General features: G+C 34.7%; 1 protein-coding gene across 5 annotated transcripts in view; it reads right to left on the reverse strand.

The window, feature by feature from the left end:
- SPHKAP (SPHK1 interactor, AKAP domain containing) overlaps window positions 1–19,733 on the reverse strand; it is a 68,733-nt gene that overhangs the window by 20,555 nt on the left and 28,445 nt on the right. For all 5 annotated transcript variants that reach the window (XM_087933260.1, XM_087933259.1, XM_087933258.1 and 2 more), the window contains exons 3-4: window positions 16,156–16,266; window positions 2,544–2,603 (exon numbers count right to left, since the gene is read on the reverse strand). In XM_087933260.1, coding sequence (XP_087789386.1) covers window positions 2,544–2,603; window positions 16,156–16,266 — 171 coding nt within the window. The remainder of the gene's footprint in view (window positions 1–2,543; window positions 2,604–16,155; window positions 16,267–19,733) is intronic.

Raw genomic sequence — 19,733 nt, forward strand, 5'->3', positions numbered from 1 at the left:
TCACAAAATACAAAGGCCTGCAAATAAAAGTCAAACATCTGTGGTGAACGAAAAGAAAGATAGCATCAATGGTGAAAGGTACTTTGGGTGCAATCCTAAAAAAATCTGGAGCACCATTTGAATACCACCACTTGAGCATTGAAGAAAATCACCATTAGGTAATTGCATATAAGACAATTGGAATAGATTACACCCTGTGACAATACCTTTAATATATTATTAAATAATAACATCTGTCTAGCTCAAGTCTTTGGGAAGAATTCGGCAGGTGAATAAAAGTGACAAATCCAGTCTAAATATTGGACTGACATAATTATAAATATAATAATATAAAATAGAACCAGAAGGAAATCCAAGAATAATAGTAGTAATAACAGTATAACCTACATTTGCAAGAATAGTGCCCAGTCTGGCCAGGGGGATTGAAACTATTTTCTTCTTTGCCACCAATCTTATTAATTAGTGTATCTGTTAACCCTGAAGCTCACCTGACCAAAGCCATTTGAGGCCTCAGTGTTGCTACACTGGAGCTGAGGGATAGGGAGGGGGGAATAGAGATGGGGGCGGGGTTGTAGTCAAAATAAAATACATTCTCCTGGGAACCAAGGACATTCCCATAGGTGGCCGGAGAGGGGAGGAGCGGTGTCACCTGGCAGCCAGACGGGGCAGAGATTGAACTATATGACTGAGTGTCTGAGAAGAGAGAGAAACTTTTACTTATAATTAGGTGAAACCCTCAGGAATATTCAAAGTTGGTTTTCACCAGTTTATGCCAATATGATATGTCCAATAAACCAATTCTTTGAGAAACCTATTTGTCTCGGAGTTCCATTTGTTATGGGCATATTACTTGGAACCCTGGCATAATCACTGACACCCAGTTGCCTTATGGCTGTGCAATTCCTCTGTGGATAGAATCAGGGGTGGGATTCTACCAGTTCTGACTGGTTCTATAGAACCCCTTGTTAACTGTCTAAGCAGTTCGGAGAACCGGTAGTTAGAAGAAATCTCCTTTTGTTTCTTTCCACCCTTATTACATTCTTGGCAGTATGCCTGGACTTACTATCTCCGAAGGAGGTTTTTTTACTTCTTGATACTTTTTTTTAAAGGGGAAGGGTTGTTTTAATTTTTTTACACTGCTGTTGAGAGGAAACAGTCCCCTAGAAATACTTCTTTTTGGCTAGCTAGAAAGATTGACATTCAAATGTGAGTTTACTTACGCTTTCTGAGTTTTGGTCTAAAACTGGTTTTTGGTGAAGTTTAATTTTGTGCTTGGTGACATTTAATCCTGTATTTATTGATGGGATAATTTTCCCTATTCAGCTTTGTTTAGAAGGAAAAAGATTAATCTCTGTTCCTGAAACGAAACTAGGTTGAGAAATATGGCTAGTTCCTGTGTCTATTTGTTCTGGTAATTGGTTTAACAAGCAACAGCTACTGTTGTGATTTAATTATTTGTATTGTGTTTGAATTTTTTTTTCCTGCCTCATGGTTTCTTTTTCTATCTGGGGAGGGGGGGTCTTCCTTCACTGCTTTAGTGGTATCTGGCACTGTCCTTTTGGGATGTACTTCCAAGAGGCAGGATACAAGCTTGGCACTGATTATTTTTACTGCCTTTCTGGGAGGCATGTGACCTTTCCTTAAATCTGGATGATTTCCTTAGGATATCTTGTGGGGTGAGAGAGAACAGCTGGTATCTTTAAGTGGTGCAAATGGATCTAAGGATTGCTTTTCCTGGGTGTGCTCTTTCTGGAGAGCTTAAATGATCTTTCTGCTAAAGGGTTTCACTTTAGAGCAAGTTGTCTGCTGATAGTTATCATTGCATTTTAACTATTTTAATTCCTCAAGGTGGTCTGGTACCCTGCCTGATTTGTAACTTCGGCTTGCAGGTATTTTTAATCTAATGATTGGTATTTAGAGCAGCTTTTTGCAAGCAAAGAAGCTTTTTGTATTTTTGTACAAGTAATCCTTGACATACAACAGTTCATTTAGTGACTATTCAAAGTTACAATGGCACTGAAAAAAGTGACTTATGACCGTTTTTCATACTTACGACCATTGCAGCATCCCCAGTGTCATGAGAGACCAGGCAAGGAGAAGACCCCTTGACGTGAGTTACTTTGAGTTGGCCATGCTCCAGTCACATGACCACCAACTAAGCCACACCCACAGAACCAGTTATTAAAAAATTTGAATCCCACCCCAGATAGAATCTTTCTAGAAACTTGAGTTTCTGTGTGAAGACTACATACATATCTAATTGCTGTCATTTCTACAATCCAGAAGTGAGAAGCAAGCAGTCATAGTGTTTGAACATTGAATTTCACAATTAATCGGATTCATTGTTCAATTTTTCATCTAAGAAGCTCAAAGCAACATACCTAAGGAAGTTTCTTAACTGTTCTCTCCACCACAACCATCCTGTGAGATAAGTTGTGTGCAGAAGAGTGATTGACTGAAGTCATACCATGAGCTGCAAGGCTGCACCTGTTGGATCTATTCCTACATGAATCCTACTGCATGTGTACTAGAAGAACACTTGCCTGTTTCATGAATTCACTGTTGTAATCAGGTTTGCCTGCACCCAGATTCACAAAACATACCTGTAACGAGAGAGAAAAGATAAATGAAAAAAAGAAGAAAAAAAGACAGGGAATAGATTCTAACAGATCCCAGGGAAAAAGAATCTATAAACCTATTTGGAGAGAAAAAGTAAACCCATTTGTCTAAAGTGCTTTTGCAGAATGACAACTTCTGCCACAATTTTTTTTCAAAAATAAGCAGCCTGTTAAGAAGGATTTTATTAAATTAATCTGGAACACAAGAAATTGATTTATTTTTTTGTCCTTCCTAATCTGAGTAGCTGGAATTCTCCATTGTTCCAGGGTGATTTTTTTATACTATACACAGTATCAATGTTTCCCATAGAGGTGCTTGATTTTGAACAGTAAAAGCTAAATGATGACTTTCCCCTGGCACCCAAGAAACTCTCTTGGGTGCCACTCTCCTAGTCTGATGAATGCTCAGATTTTTCACACATTAATAATTTTTCTTTCATGATTGTAATGGTAACTGTCTGCTCTTGGTACCAAGATCAGTATAAAGCATTAGATTCATATGTTAGGCTTGCTAGGTTATATAGAGGTAGCCCTGTAAATTACTTGTCCTGTTCATTTGGAGTTTTATCATCTTGTGTTTGGGAGGATATATAAAGAATATGTTTTGTTCAACTGTCTAGAACAGACTGGTTCCATAGTTACAGTGGGTGAAGAATGCCTCTTTGAATGAAGGCCGTATTCATATAAAACATCAGTCTACCTTTTTCTGTATTTCACTATTAATCCTGTATTTTTTTTTTCTCATACAGTTTTCCCACTACAAACATGTTTGTTCTAGATAAAGAATTATTTTTGACTGAAGGAAAGTGAGTTTTTGGATGGGGTGGGATACATAATAGAAAGTTAGGAGGATTTTGTTCCAGACATAACTTTTCTACTCAACTGTCATAATCTGAATCTAGCATGCTAATCTACCACTACCTATTCTTAGTAGTCAATCTATTTGCTAGTTGGGTATACTCGTATTGGTCTATGCCACATTGCTTTCCACCGTACCAGTCCAGTTTGAATGTCCTATTTATCAAATCATATTCACATTTCAGTTTTGTTGGTCAGATTGGAAATAAATTAAAGATGCATTATGGAAGGGATTGTTATGCTTTCATGAGGAATAATTTCAAATAATTTTTTCCCCACAGTATTATAATGGGTCATGAGGAGCTCAAAATCTTGGCTCCCTTGAGTGCTTTTAGCATTTGGATGAACATCGTTTGCAAACACTGGAGTCAGCTAAAGGCTGGGAATGAAAATATTGTTCTATATTATATTTCTTTGGAGAGAAGCAAAATAGAGCTCCAGAATTCATAAAGGTAAGGGCAAAAGGCCAACTTTTCTCAAATTTAGCTTCAGCTTTTCATTTCTGAAATGAAACCCTATGCCTTGTTTTTAATATTGTAGGAAGCATCGTAATGCAAAAAAATGATATCTTCAGCAAAGTAGTTATCTGCTCTCCCCATCTATTGACCAGCTCTAATTCTTCTGAGGAGCATCAAAATGCTGAGCAGACACCTGTCATATAAAATAAATTGCATTTATGTTTTGTCAAAATTACTGGGAAAAGCAAAAGCACCAGTCTGCTGCCTTACCGCCCTTTGACAGAACTTGGCTATGTCAGTCACTGATGATTGATACCAAACTTCTGTTTGTCAGATTGCCCTCTCTGGCAGATTTCCAGCCAAACTTTCAAACCTCTTCTCTCCACTTCTCAATAAATTCAGATATGAACTCAGACTCCATTCCACCCCCTAAGGATAATGACTCTCCGGTCTAGTTTAATAAAGAACACATCATTTGGTTGTTTTCTGGCAGATATTTTCATTGCCAGGCTAGATAATAACATCAGTGCCCATGATAACGGATTTTGATATCACAAAAGAAACAACCATGCTCCAAAAACAGCAGAACCTAACAATTCAATCTTGTTGATATATATTCCCTACTATTGGAAAGAACATTCAATGAGGAATTGCAGTGGTACAATGTGTGTATGTGTATGGGAGGTACCTCAGGATTCTACTCATTCTCCATTCCTTTTCAACATCTACCTGAAACTGCTGGCTGAAGTCATCTACTAGTTTGAGGTTCGATATCATTAAGATAGTTACATCCTCAAACCTCCACTCCTTTAACTTCAAACTATCCACTATTGACCTCTCCCCATTCCTAAGAGGTCTGTAAGGAGCGTACATAAATGCACCATCATGCCTCCCGTCCCTGTCCTATTGTCCCCATTTAATCGTACCTAGTTTCTGTATTCTTATTAATGTTTATACTTATACCTATTATTGTGATAATAATAAGCGATTGACAAATCAAATAAATAAATAAATAAATAAATAAAATGCTGATGATAATAATTATATCTTCCAACTACAGACCATCCAAGTGAAACTGTCAAGGTTCTGTCATAGTACCTGAAACCTGTCCTGTTTGGATGGGGATGAACTGTTTCTAACTCAATCCTATCAAGGCTGAGTAGCTATGGGTATTTGGCAACCAGATCTGGGGACACTGCATCTTTGAGCTTGGATGCATAGCACTTCCTCTTTCAAGACTTATATGTAATCTGCAGGTCTTCCCGGACTGCAGCTCCTGTTTGAAGACCAGATATCAGATGTGGCTAGAAAGGCCTTTTATCCTGCTTGAAAATTACCCAGAATCACTTTTTGTGAGATGGACAGCTATATAAATTTGCTAAATAAATAAGAAGAACCTCCCCCCCCAATCCCATTTACATGATTACATATAAGGCAGTAAGTGAAAATGTCATGTCTTCTCATTTATTTATCCATTTTGGAACAATTTTATCAAAATGACCTCTGTGGATACCTGACCTGTTTCTATTATGAATTAGAGTATAGTGAATGTAATAATATTATATAAGAGTCACTATTGAATTGCACAGCCATGAAAGTCTAAATTATGAAAAAATACAAATAACACTATAACACTATATTAGACTGTTCATAATATAACTGTATGATCTAACATTAAAAAATGGACAGTACCAATAATAATTTTCAAACAGTAGGCATATTATCATAGTATTTGACAAAAAAATTTTCTGTCAGATATTTCACTTGAGAATTATCAGTCAATTTAAACAAGTAATTGAATTATACCTATTGCCAAAATCATGTCTTTTTTAAAAAGAGCATTGTGGTAAGTATTTGTATTGACTGGTTTAATTATTTAAAATTCTAAAGATTTACCTCTTGGATTTCCTGCGACTTAAAACACTATCCTGCTGTTAACTATGCACAATTTTATGGTACTTGCAGCTGTGACAATTAAATGCTTAAAGTAATGAGTCACTGTAACATTGTACAATAAACACATGGCCACACACACACACCAACCGATATTCATGGTTGGGTGGATGAAAGGGGGGCATTAACTTTCAGATGGCTTGGTATTTGCAAAAAAAAAAAAAAAGTAAACATTTCCCCTCTTTGTAATATGCAGTATGTGTATGTTTGTGTGTGTATGTATTTAGAGCCCCAATTCCAAAGCTTTTCTTTTGTTTCAGCCTCTGAAGCAGCGACTAATAAGCTATTTGCCATACCAGGCAATGGCACTACATTTTGTCAGTGCTGGGTAGCAGGCACACATTGCATATAAATACTTATCCAGTTTGAAGCAATTTCTCACAAACAACAACAATAGGACAGTGATGCTGATATGGGAACAAGACCCTGTAACAAATCAGGATATCTTCTTTGCCCACATTTAACATCGTCATCACAGGCCCTATAATTTTGTAACATTAGTAGCACCTTCACATGCTCATCTTCAAATATGACAAATATCATCATTGCCAGCACTGCTTCTCTGGATTCTACATGGAACAAAGAAGCCGGACTTTGTGCAAAAGAATAAATGGACATAATTTTAACATTAAAACTCAAAATAAAGACGAAGTAATAGCAGAGCATTTAACCTCCTTGGAGGCTCTTCTACAGATCTCACAGTAGCAGAACCAGCTATAACTCATTTAAACTGTTGAACTTACATATATCAAAAGGATTCAACCAAACTCAGAAGACCTTAATAAACACAATGTTTTTAACACAGTATAATTTCTATTTAGTAAGATATTCAAAATCTGTCTCACATGTACTTAACCCCTGTCATTTCCCACTGTCTTCCATCTCATCCCAAATTATACCCTACATCAGTCTAAGCTTCTCTATCAATCTGATGAACTGAGCTGCAGCTCCCAAAGCCTTATGCTTTTAAAAAACAACGTTGAAAAAATGCTGCCAGGCTTTTCATTTTTGATTATTATAAATCAAAATGATTCTCCTCAAATAATTCATACTAATTTTATACAAGCCTTTCTACAGAGAAGTATTGAAGATTAATATATAAATGTTTACTTCTGTCCTTAAGATCACAGATTCATTTACATACATTCCTGAAATATTTTATTCAAAACCACTCGATCTAGTGTGCCTTTTTTTCCCTCCATTTTTGGGGAGTGGGGAGGAAGCTGCCTTTGAGTCAGTCTTGAATCCTGACTGCCTGGACAAATCCCTAGGGTTTTCTTGGCAAATTTTTTCAGAAGTGGGTGTGCCATTGCCTCCTTCCTACCCAGCTAGATTCATGCCTAAGATGAGACTAGAACTCACAGTCTCACAGTTTCTAGACTGATGCCTTAACAACTACTAAACTGGCTCATTTTTGTTCTCTATTATACTGACTTTAATTTCAGTACTTTGTCAATACAATTTTTCTTTAAATATTTTAAAATATATTATGTCTTTTTATGTTTCATCTCCTTTTTTTAGGCAACTAAATTTTTTTTTAAACTTCTAAATAATGAGGACTGTTCAAGAACAGAAGCCTACAGAATGAAATCATTATGCATGCGATGCATCAGAAAAATATATCTAAAGGATCATACTGCTGTTGGAAGAAATGTTCTTCTGGGTTCAGTTCCAAGTGGGGAAAAAGACACTGGATTCATGGAAGTTGCTTGGAAAGAAGGTTTAATGGTGGACAAGACCACATGCCTTGGAGCTCCTGGGTGAAAAGGGGAAGAGATGCTGAGAATCCCTTGGTTTTACACCCTCTGTTGGGCCCCACCTTAGTGCTTCCTGTTGCTGTGTAAGAAATGTATCCCATTGGCTGTCAGACTCCCAGGGGTGGGGTCTTAGCTAACTTTGTAGGCTTTGTCTGGACCACATGGCTTCACCTGAGTGCTGGCTAATGCAATCTTCCCAGGTGTCATGTGGTGAGATGGGTAATCCTATCATTTCCTGAGGGCCATGTCTTAATCCCATCACCCTGGAGCTGAAGTGGGGCAGGGAGCTGCAGGAAGCTGCTTTGTCTTTAAGGCATGTTTCTCCTTTTCTTCATCCAGGGAAATATAATGTTCTGCCTTTTTAATATTTCCTAGAATATTTCATTCTTCTAGGAGAGGGGAGGATGCTAACTTTCTACACTGCTTTGGACTCCAAATGGAAGACCATTACATCAAATCAACACAAAACTCTTGTATCTTGTAAACGAGAACAATAAATTGAGGGTTGGATGAGAATTTTCCTCTTTGAAGTATTTTCATTTTGAAGGTTGTTTCTATAGTTTTTGTCAGAGTTTAATTAGGATTGCCCTAATTAAATCATTAGCCTTGAGCCAAGCTTCAAAAGAATCCAAAAGATTTATTAGGAGCAACATGTTTTCTCCCCCCTCCTCTGGTTGTTTCATAAATCAGATTCTCCAATGAAGCATGTTCACAGGCTGGGTGTCATCATTCACATTCTCCAATGAAGGATTTGGGGGCAGAAGATCTGGTAGCCTAGATAAGCATAGAATGTACTTCTGGTTTTACACTGCCGTACTGCTCCTTCATATTCACACACACACATACACACACACACACACACACACACACACACACACACACACACATTTATGGCAACTCGAAAACAGGCATAGGAATGTTTTACAAGTTGATAGATTTTTTTTATTCCTGTCCATGGGAATTTAAAAAAATGTATTCTATTTGCACTCTAAAATCATACAGTCCCAATCCTGATACTCTCATCCCTGCAATTTAGTATCCTGGAACATAGAAGAACAAATATTTATGGGTTATGCCATTAAACTAAAGAAGACAAAAAAGTAAAAAAAAAACCACCAAAATACCTATCCTCACAGCATCTACCTGTAGAATTATTTGCCCTTGTTAGTTAAAGTAGACACTGTTGTGACAATAATTCTTATTTTGTCACTTCCTGCCTATTTTTAACACATATGATATTAAAAATCTGTAAAAATAGCATCATTTTCTTTGAGACTTCTGTGGCCATCTTATGTGACTTCTGAATCATCAGCACTTGTCACTTCAACTGGAGTCATTGATTCAATTAATGTGACAATTTAAATATACGCTCTTGAAATCCTAAATGCCACTGTATAATTCTGGGAAAGAGAGGTTTAGCTGAACATTAATACATACTTTTTATTAGTCTATGTATTGACATTAATGTACACTTAGCATGAATTTGACATTTATTACTATTGTTTATTTATATTAATATCTACTTTGAGGTATGGGTCATAACTCTGTGAAGGAGGGGGAGAGCTAGAATTTTTTTCTAGTTATGAAAAAGTGCCTTTCACAAATATCCCATTAACTCAGTACTGTCAATGCTCCTCTAAGTTTCTAAGGCAGTTTTTGTCTTTCTTACCTGGACATGTAAGAGACTGAAAAGAGACCTCCCTCATACATCAGCAGTGTAGAATAATTTTATACAGCATCAGGCAAGAGAAAACTGTTTTGCAAACAGTAGACCTGAATTTATTTATAGGAACAACTATGTGCAAAACAAGGTATGAAATATTATTGCCTTGTATGAATACCATATGTAAATATTTTACACAATATTTGATATGGCTATACAAATTTATTTTTCTACTAGACTATGGTTACAATAGTTAGTTTTCTGAAGACTGTTTTGTTTGATATGGTCTTGTTTTCACAGTATTCCTTTCTCAAGACCTACATTTAAAAAAATGTAGAATGTCAAAAATGTTAGACTGAAGTAATTGCTAAATCAGAACACTTTTCTGTGGTTCTTCAGCTACTGTGAAACACTGCTATAATATTCCAACTGTAAGACAGCAGTAATAATTCTTTCATTGAAAATTGATGCCTATTATTTGTTGAACAATCTAGTGAAGGTCTAGGTAAGCTGTCCTCAATTCTTCACAGGTGTTAGACTAAGCCTGCTAGCTGGAGGTGCTAGAGACTGAATTCTAGTTAATTTGAAGGGCCTCTGATGACTTTGGCTATTTTGTGGTCCACCAATTCTTGCTTGCAAGCAAATGGTGGTTCTTCAAGATACTCCAGTGTACCATTCTTACTACTTTGTCATGACATGTCTGTGCAATCTTCTTGCAGCAATCAACTGTATGGTCCACTGTTTCTTCAACTTCTTTTCAGAGGCAGAATTGCTATATCTTGCTGTCTTCTCAATTCTGGCTTTATATGCACCTTAAGACTTGGTCCTCTGCAGCCAACATTAGTCCCTCTGTCTCTTCTTTATTCAAGTTTCTTTTTCTTAGCCTTGCCAGGCCTTGTTGTTATCTGCTTTGCATGCTTTTCTTTTAAACCAAACATGTAATACTTTGCCTTGCCTGTCTCTTTTCTATTCTTCATTTGGTCTTTCTTGTAAGCCAGTCTGATTTCTCCAGTACTTGGTAAGCTTTCCTGGTATAGGAATCTTACTCATCATCATCTTACTCATCATCCCAGATATTCTTCCTGTGTCCCTTTTTTCTGTTCAACTGCCTGGTGTACTTGCAACATTTCATGGTCAACTATTTTCCTTGGAAAGTACAATCTATCAATATACCTGCATGAATGAAGGGCATGGTTCATTTTCATTATTTTCCTATCCTATTACTCTACTTGACTCCAATCCATTATTCCAGCTGCATATATATATTCACTGGAATTGCTCAGGTGTTATTTGCCTTGATTTTATTTGCACTATTGAGTTTAGACTTTAAGATCTTCTTCATTCTTATGATGTATTCACTTCTAACTTTCTTCTTGACTTCAGCGTGCTTGATGTTATCAGTTTGAAGGATGCCCAGGTATTTAGTGATAATTTTCATTCAGATTCTTGATGTTGTTTCCATAGTGCAGTTTGATTCCTTCAGTTTTCACTATTTTTCCTCAGTCAATGATGAAAATGGCACATTTGTTCAGTCCAAACTCCCCTGTAGTATCCTGGCTGTATATACAGACAGTGTAGAGCAGTGATTCTATCTCATATTTTTTTCCCCACAGAACATCAGATCATAAATATAAAGAAAGTGGGATAACCTGGCAGATGTTTTTGATATTTTTATAGTCATGGGTTAACACATTCAGTATGGTTGACAGAGGAATCAGTGTAATGACAAATAGTAGTGATTATTATTATTTCAATATACAGTATATGGCCACCTATCTCATCTAAATAATTTTGGATACTCACAACAGGTAAAAGCAATCCCTTACTTTGGGGTAGAGTTTGGACAACTGGATTGAGCTGAACCAGATGCCCTTCTCAATAAGTTGAAATACTCAATTTGGAACTCCCTTATTCTTATTCACTTTCCAATCTAAATAACATGGTAAGAATGTCATCAGCCCATCTTCTCAGCTATATGTTGGGGATGCATTATGTCATCATTATATCTCTTATTCCTCTGATTCCACAGAGCTGCTATGAAACGTTTGCCCAAACCTTGAGACAAACTCCATTGAGATTCCTTAACACAAAATAGCTGAATCACCAGAGGCATTGTTCATCAGTATTTGAATTTGAGGCAAGGTAGACACCTGTCACAATCTTAACTTGGATGAACCTTGGTTAGCAAGATTTTAAAAATAGCACATAGTTTTGTTGAAAATTAATTCACTTAATAAGTAGTTACAAAAAGAAGGAAGAGAGAAATCTGGCACTTTAAGAAATAAAAAATGATTACTGTTATATGAAATTTCAGAAACACTGGCCATCTTCATGTATTTAGGCCAGGAGCAATTAAGAATGTTTAGAACATCTGGTGGATGCACTTAAAAGAAAGCTGCCATGGGAGAATTTATTATTAACAGAATGACTGCTTAACGGCATGGCCAATCACAAACTACTCATTTGACGTGAGGCACTCTAGATACTCTCTCTTGTATTAATGGGACCTCTAAGGGGCCCCAAGGCATTTCCGTAAATAACTATGCTAAAGCTGGTGTCTTGCTTGGCAGCATGCCAGCTCTCTATTTATTTATTTTTATTTAAAAGTTGACCTACCAAATCTGTGCTGTAAAAATCCACATGATCATGCTGTGACAGAAAAATAAAGAATTTTTCTATCTCTTTGGTGCTATTTTATAGTGATCTGAATTTCTGCAGTGCAGATTAGGAAAGAAAATGAAAATATCTTTTAAAATTATTGTTACTAAATATTTTATTATTTTCAAAAAAATCCATCTTTAAACTTAAAACAAACCTTTACAGTAAAAGTGCAAACTAAAAATGCAAGAATAAAAATATTCTTAAATATAAGAAGGAACTGGAATAAAATCTTATATTTTATACTTATCAACAGTCACTGGTTTACCAATGAATTCACTACTATAATATAAACAATGCATGAAATTATTGTAAGAATCTCTGCCATGATAACACATATTGCTGCCACAACCTTTGATAGATAGTTTTGCTTCTTCCAGAAAAGATAGACATTTCTGACAACCATTCTCTGATGTCTGAAATAATATCACTTTTCCAATTAGTAAAAAATAGTATATTAGCAAATTTATGGAAAAATCTTTAAATGTTAACACTGTTACTATAATTTTGAATTATGTACCAAAGCTGTGGAATTTGACTTTTTAATCAGGAACTGTGGATATGTACTGTGGAATTTGTTTATCAAGTATTTAATTGTATAGGGACACACACACACACACACACACAAATACACATGTGGCTCTGATCCACCATTGAGGACTACTAATAGCCTTCAGAGTTATAAAGATTACTTACCCTTGGAGTAAAGAACTTGGTAAAGTTTTAAAATCAAAATCCTCTATGCTTGAGGGCAATTAACAACTGTACTTCAGTTATTTTTCATAATTAATCCAGATTTAGATTCAAGAAGGCAAAAAAACATTAGGGGGAAAAACAATCTAAAGTGAGGTATAAAACACAGAAAAAACCCTAACAATGAATTTTATAGGTCTTATTCATTCAATTCAAGAGGGTGTCTTTTTTTTTAAAAAAGCTGATTTTCAATGTTATTTAGAAAATAACATAAGCAGCCTAAATGAAGGAATTCTCCCTCGCCTCTATTTCTGGATTGTTATATTTTTCCCTTTTGGTTAGGCTCATTAAAATGCACAACCTAGAAAAATAAAAACATTTCCACCTGCAGCAAAATAACTTTTTCTTTCAAACACTTGACTTTTCAATTGCTAGTTGACAAAAAATACACCACGAAATAACCTATTGTTCAGCAAAAAGCAGAGAAATAGTCATTTTAAGTAGTTCTTCTTTTTCCAGTATTGTGTCAACTAATAAAACATTTCTATGCCTGTTTGAGAGTTGCCATGAACAAGATTCTGAAATCATCATGCTCATTCAGTTTCCCAAAACTTGCCTATTCTAATACCTATGTCATTCTATGAAGAGAAGCATCTCTTCTCTTCAGGCCTTGACGTGTTACTTCTCTTCAGCTGAAGTCTTAATTGAGGTGCCTTTCAATGGATTGTACCTTATGTTCAATTGGTATTCCAAAGGCTCGACATGGGCAAGCTGTGGTAAAGGACTTCAACTGAAGCAAAGTATCCAGACCATGATGGAATTACGTGCTTCAATGAGTCAATTATAAGTATCAAGACTGATGCCTTTTCCAAGTCAAAATGTTGCCACAAATTGTATTACTCCTTCAAGAGAAGTGAAAGTAGTTCTGCTAAGCAGAACTGCTTCATAAGGCTTCAGTTTTCTGCTTCACCCAACCCCAAAATTATTTGAGTCATGGCTTGCTGAACATATCATAATGAATTGGTTGGTACATAATGGCTTTCAAAAATACTGGGTATAATAGCCAGAATATATGGCACAAAATTGCAAATTAAGATGTCACAAAAAGGGGAATCATTGAATAGACAGGAAATTCTAATATTAATTGCATTGATTTAAATTATTTTAAATTAAATATAAATCAAAGCAGATTAAATTTAGCTTTCACCTTAACTTTACCTTCTATCTCAACAATGTCCCAATACATTTACAATTATATTAGAAGTTGTGATCCATATAAATATTTGGCACTGTCATCCAGAACTTTTTTTTGCATATTTCATAGCACTTAGAAATAATTACGAGTCTTTTGTTGTAATGAAAACTGACTACTTCTTGGTTCTGATGTAATTAATTGTCACTTCTGATAAATCCTTAACAAAAATATGCCAATAAATATTTATGTCATGCTTGCCATCTGCTTTCTTTGGTACCATATGTTAAGAATTATCAGGGCACTTTTTGTTTATACCTGAAATCATTCTGGTCACACTGAGATTTTTGACCCAAGGTAGCACCAAATCATAACATTGCACAAGAAATAGTATATTAAACTCTCCCTGGGACTCCATTTCAAAAAGATCACAGAGATATCATGTTGATTGTAAAAATAATGCCTATAGATCCCCACTGAAGCACCCAGCAATCAAATGGCCTGCTGGATACCCCTAGTTATAGCTTTACTTAATACCCAGTTATTATAGTATCACCCAAAACTGGACAACTACTAAAATAAATTATTTTCATTTTTAGTGATACTTATATGGGTTTGAGATTTTTTATTACTATGGTGATTTTTTTTAAGTGTCAAAATATTTTCTGAGGATAGATTGATACATCAGGTAGAATTTTAAAGTTTCTACCGTAGGGAAAAAAAATCCATTATATAGATTCAGTGAACTTATTCAGAATAGTCTATGTAAGATACTATTAGTAGTATCTGATGACCTCCTTCTAAATATGCTGTTTTAGCTGCTCCAAAGGCATGTTCTTTAACAAGCAAAATGACACCATACATATGGACAGCAGAAGTCAACTCTTTTTGACTTCATATTTTTTAAAAACTGAGTAATGATTTATCTATAAGCAGGAACCATACTCAAAAATGAGCAAGATAGAGAAAGAGAGCAAATAGATAGACTTTCAGTTGCAAAGTGATTGCGGTGAAAGAACAATCTATATTTCTTGCATAAATAAACTTGGATTTTATTTTTAATGGTGTACAATATATATAAAATAAAAAGACAGTTGACTATGAACAGGATCAGTTTAGACCAATTATCATTTTTCACCTCAAAATTTGCACACAGGGTTGTTTTGATAGCAAAACAAAGAAGGAAACCCTAGTGTATTATCTTGAGCTCCCAGAAGAAAAATATCAAGAATAAAAAAGTAAGCAAATTATATGCTCATTCCATAATTTATGCTATGTACTATAGCATAAGGTTGGAAAAATCAAACAGGGAAGTTTTACATAAATAAGTTAATTATCCTGGCTTCCCCTTTTAAGCAGCAAATAATTAACAGACAGGCATAAAGTAGATGGACCAATACTGTGATCAAATGGCAGCAATGGACATGTGCAAAGCTGAAGCAGGGAACATTTATCTTGGAAGTAATCCTTACTATTAACTATCATTAGGACCATATGAATCTAATCATTTAAAGCAAAGCATTAGCCTTCTGTTTGTAAAACATGAATTCCTGAGAAACTATCCTTAAGAAATAGCCATGGCTTTCTTATTGCTATAGCACTAACCTCCTGAAGCTAACTTTTCTTTTCCCTTGGTGAAATGTAATTAAGGTATTTTCAAAATTGAGCACTAAGCAGCAGATTAACACTAAAAATATACCTTTACTAATAATAACTTAGGTTTTAAACAGAAGGAAAGGATATAGCCAAAAGATGCAAAGCTACATTTTTAAAAGGCCTAAATCTTGACAAGAATGGCTACAAACTATGGGAATTCTGCGATTCAGAATTATTGTAAGAACAGAATTAATAAATGTAATATTTCAGTTAAGATTCATACTCTATTCCTTAATTAAAATAGACTGCAAAAAGCATTTATAAATTTGCTTAGCAATCTCCAAAACCAACAATCCTCTTCCCATCTGATCTCTTTTTGTTTCGATGCTTTGTATTTTAAGGGCTCTCTTTGTTTCTCTTGACAAGCAGTTCCATCTAACATTAAATATGCCTCTTGGTTACACCTGTTATGCATATCTTCATAGTATCAACTAAAAGACCTTTTCTTGGTAATTTTGGTTAGCTCTATATTTCTAATTCTTTATTGTCCTGTTCCTATCCCAATAGAACCCACGCCTCAGTTCCATGAACATAAATTAAAATATTAAATGAAATTATATCAATTGTTTGTCCTATCTTCTTTGGCATAGTTTCCCCCCATGAATCCCATTTTATCCCTCTCCTAACAGGGAAAAACAAACAGCCTTACAGAGGTGCAATTCTTGTCCATCTTGTCCTCCATGATGCCAATTTGACATGGTGTCTTCTGATTTTGGAGCCAATAGTCTGTTGATTCTAGCAAGCTGTTACTGCAAAGTACCTGTTGAAACAGAAACAGTTCATAGCCCTTCACAAAATGAAATCATGAGCCGAAATACAACATTACACAGAATATAGAATAATGGAGTTGGAAGAGACCTTGGAGGTCTTCCAGTCCAACCCTTTGCTCAAGTAGGAAACCCTATGTCCTTCTGGACAAATGGCTGTTCAATCTCTTCTTAAAAACCTTCAGTAATGGAAACCCACAATTTCTGGAGGCAAGCCATTCCATTACTTGTTCTTGTTGTCAGGAAATTTTTCCTTATTTCTAGGTTGCATTGGTTATCTACAGAAGGTTCTCAAAATAATTTTATTTTCACCAATGCTACTTAAAGATGCTACAATAAATCAACTGCAGTAAATTAAAAAAAACATTTAAACAAATTATGATTTAGTATAGGAGAGGTCAATTGGTGGTATGTGCATGTGTTGTGGTTAATTTATCTACAGTTTAGACCAGGACCGTCAAATTGGTGGCCAGATACATCACATGCAGACCAAACCCACCCCAGTTTCTTGAATGGGAAAAAGGTCGGGAAACATCACATGACAGCAAGGCAACATGGTGATTTTGACACCCATGGTTTATATCTATTGCAGGGAAAATTAATTATGGTTTAATTATATAATTATTATTCTATTATGATTTTATTATGCTAGAATCATTCTCATTTCATACTGTAATCTGGAGTTAAAATTTAATTATTCATTTCAATGTAAATGCAATGGAAAGCTCTAGATTAAAATAATCCAAGTATAAACTATGAAACTAAAGAGCCTAATAATTAATTTATGACTTAATAAAATCATTGTCAGTTATCTGTCCTGGATTAGAAATAAAATGTTTCCCCCAACTTCTTTCTCACAATCTTGTAGGTTGCTCCAACTCATCTTTAATCACAGCCAACAAAGAAATTCTTGTATTCATAAACTCCAAACTCTCTTCCTGCTTTGACATTCTTAGTATTGTAGTCTCAATGCATCTGAAGGGCTGGTGGTTGATGAACAATGCCTTAAAGCAAAACCTTTTCCAATTATTGGAATGCCACTAAATAATATTTTAAAAATGCAGCCTGGCATATTGCTTGCATTCTTTCTCCTTTCATTGAGAGGCCTTATTTTTCAAATGCTAATGCTAGTTCAAAATTATAGTCACACTACACTTGTTTGCAAATAAAATCTTGTAATAAAATATGTTTATGATTCCAAATGATGAGAAGGGAAGTGCTCAGCAGCTCCCCTTTCAATATGATGAAAATTATCATGACCAAAACTATGTATCATAGTACTATATTAAAGTGACTGGAAATAAAGATAAAAATTTTGATATAAAATCAACAACTGTTCTATAACAAGAACTATAAACTGGTGAAAAAAATGAATATTTATGTAAGGCAGGAGTATCAAACTCACAGCGTCATGGCATTGTCACTTGACTTTTCATGACTTTTTCCCCCTTCGCTAAACTGTGCATGGCCTGTGAGTTTGACACTTCTGGTGTAAGGCAAACTACAAGATGATATTTTTTCCCCTCCCTTTAGGGGTTATGCTAGTTAATGGGCCAGAATGTTTAAAATTACATTTACAGCTCCTACATAAATTCCAAGTAATATGTAAAATATAGCAGCCTCATAGTACAGTACTATCATTATTTTACTATTATCATTATTAAGGCTATATATAACTGGGCTTCAAAACTTCAGAGTATTACTAGATAGTAATAAAATGATCTTAAATGCTTTAATTATTTTTCATAAAAGACAAAGTGATCACTGTTCCACATTTTCATTGACTATTATGGCCATTGGGTTTGCAGGAATAAGGACTTTCTGGGGGGGAGGGAACTCCTCTAAATCTAAGACATGAAGCAGAAGTGCCAGGTCTGGCATGCAGAAATCAGGACGAATAGTAGATGGCAGGAAAGAGAGATTAAAAGTTCTATTCTGTTGTAGGTCTAGTTTATTCAGACACTCATTGATTTAGTAAATGTGCCATTATATTTTCTGTCTGCCAAAAAGATGTAGGATGACTGGACATAAATAAAAGAACCTGAATTTATAACCAAAAGTTACACTGTAGATTACCCCTCATTGATTTCAGACAGCTGTATTACTTCCACTGCATTCCATTCCTCATTTTATTCTGATTTTTTTCCTCCCAAATATCAGTCTGCGTTCAATGCCAAACAAGCAAAACCTATTGGCCTGCTTTTGGGGCTACTCCAAGAGTAAAACCTTGTAAAATTCTTGATGACTCCAGAATATTTCTAATATTTCTACTACTGGGGCATAAATAACATTATCTTGGAGACTCAGAGAATCTGTAATATAGAAGAGTGCTTTATATTTTCAATCAGAAATTGAATAGCATGAGATAAATTGACTAGAAAGGCCTTCTGAAAATACCAGTTTATTAACTAATAAAATCAAATAGTCAGTGGCAATGCAAAATCTAAAATTAATTTAGAACAGTTGTTCAAGAGGAAATTAAATGATGTCTTTATTTAGAGACACAGGTATGCATGTGTTTGCTGAAATATGTTTTCTAATTTTATCTAATGTAGAACTTTACCTAACAGCTCATGACTTAATTGGAGTAACTGCCGGAACTCTGACTCTACCTTTTTTTAAATACCTAAAAACAATTTCTTCTTCTAAAGCAACTTTGTGCTAATTCAGATAATTATATCTGATTCAGTAACTGTTGATATTATACAGTCTTTGGCTGTACAAGTAATACTTTTGTTGTGCCTGGTTCCAATGGAAAAATATACAGTACATCAGGAAGTTTTTTTTTTATAAAGTTTTATTTGGGTTTTCACACACCAAAATACAAGTAAAACATCTTTTTTGAAAATAGCATGGTCCCGGGTTGAACTTCTTTATACAGACACAAAACTCAATTTGATGCTCGTTTTTGTATTCTATTCCATATCTTATACTATTTTACATTTTCTATATAGTTTTTCCCCTCTTTTAATTTTCTCAATTTTATTTTGATTATCTCATCTCAATTCAAATCATTATATTTATACTTTTGTCTGTTCTGTTTCAATTTCATATTATCTTTTCTCATTAAACAAATTTTCTCCTGTAGTTACTAATTGGAGTAGGACACCTTTATATCTTTTAATTGCATCCATTCAACTCTTATTTAAACTTCAATATATACCTTAAGTTTATGACCTTCAATATAATACATAACTTCCAATCGAATTCTGCTTACCACATTCTTATAATACACACTATATTCTTTAAAAAAAAAGAAAGATTGTAAGTATATGCAATTATAAACCCTCATTCCATTCCAGTTCAGTTCTATCATTAATAATCATTAAAACCATAACATCTTTAACACTTCTTTTCAATTAAATATCATATTTCCTTAAAAACATTAATTTTTCCCTTATTTCTCTTCACATATGTTTTATAAATCATTAAATATACCTTTTGTTACATTTATTTATTG

Source organism: Pseudonaja textilis, chromosome 4 (genome assembly GCF_049901715.1).
Source record: "Pseudonaja textilis isolate UNSWEBS1 chromosome 4, rPseTex1.2, whole genome shotgun sequence".
Classification (NCBI taxonomy): Eukaryota; Metazoa; Chordata; class Lepidosauria; order Squamata; family Elapidae; genus Pseudonaja; species Pseudonaja textilis.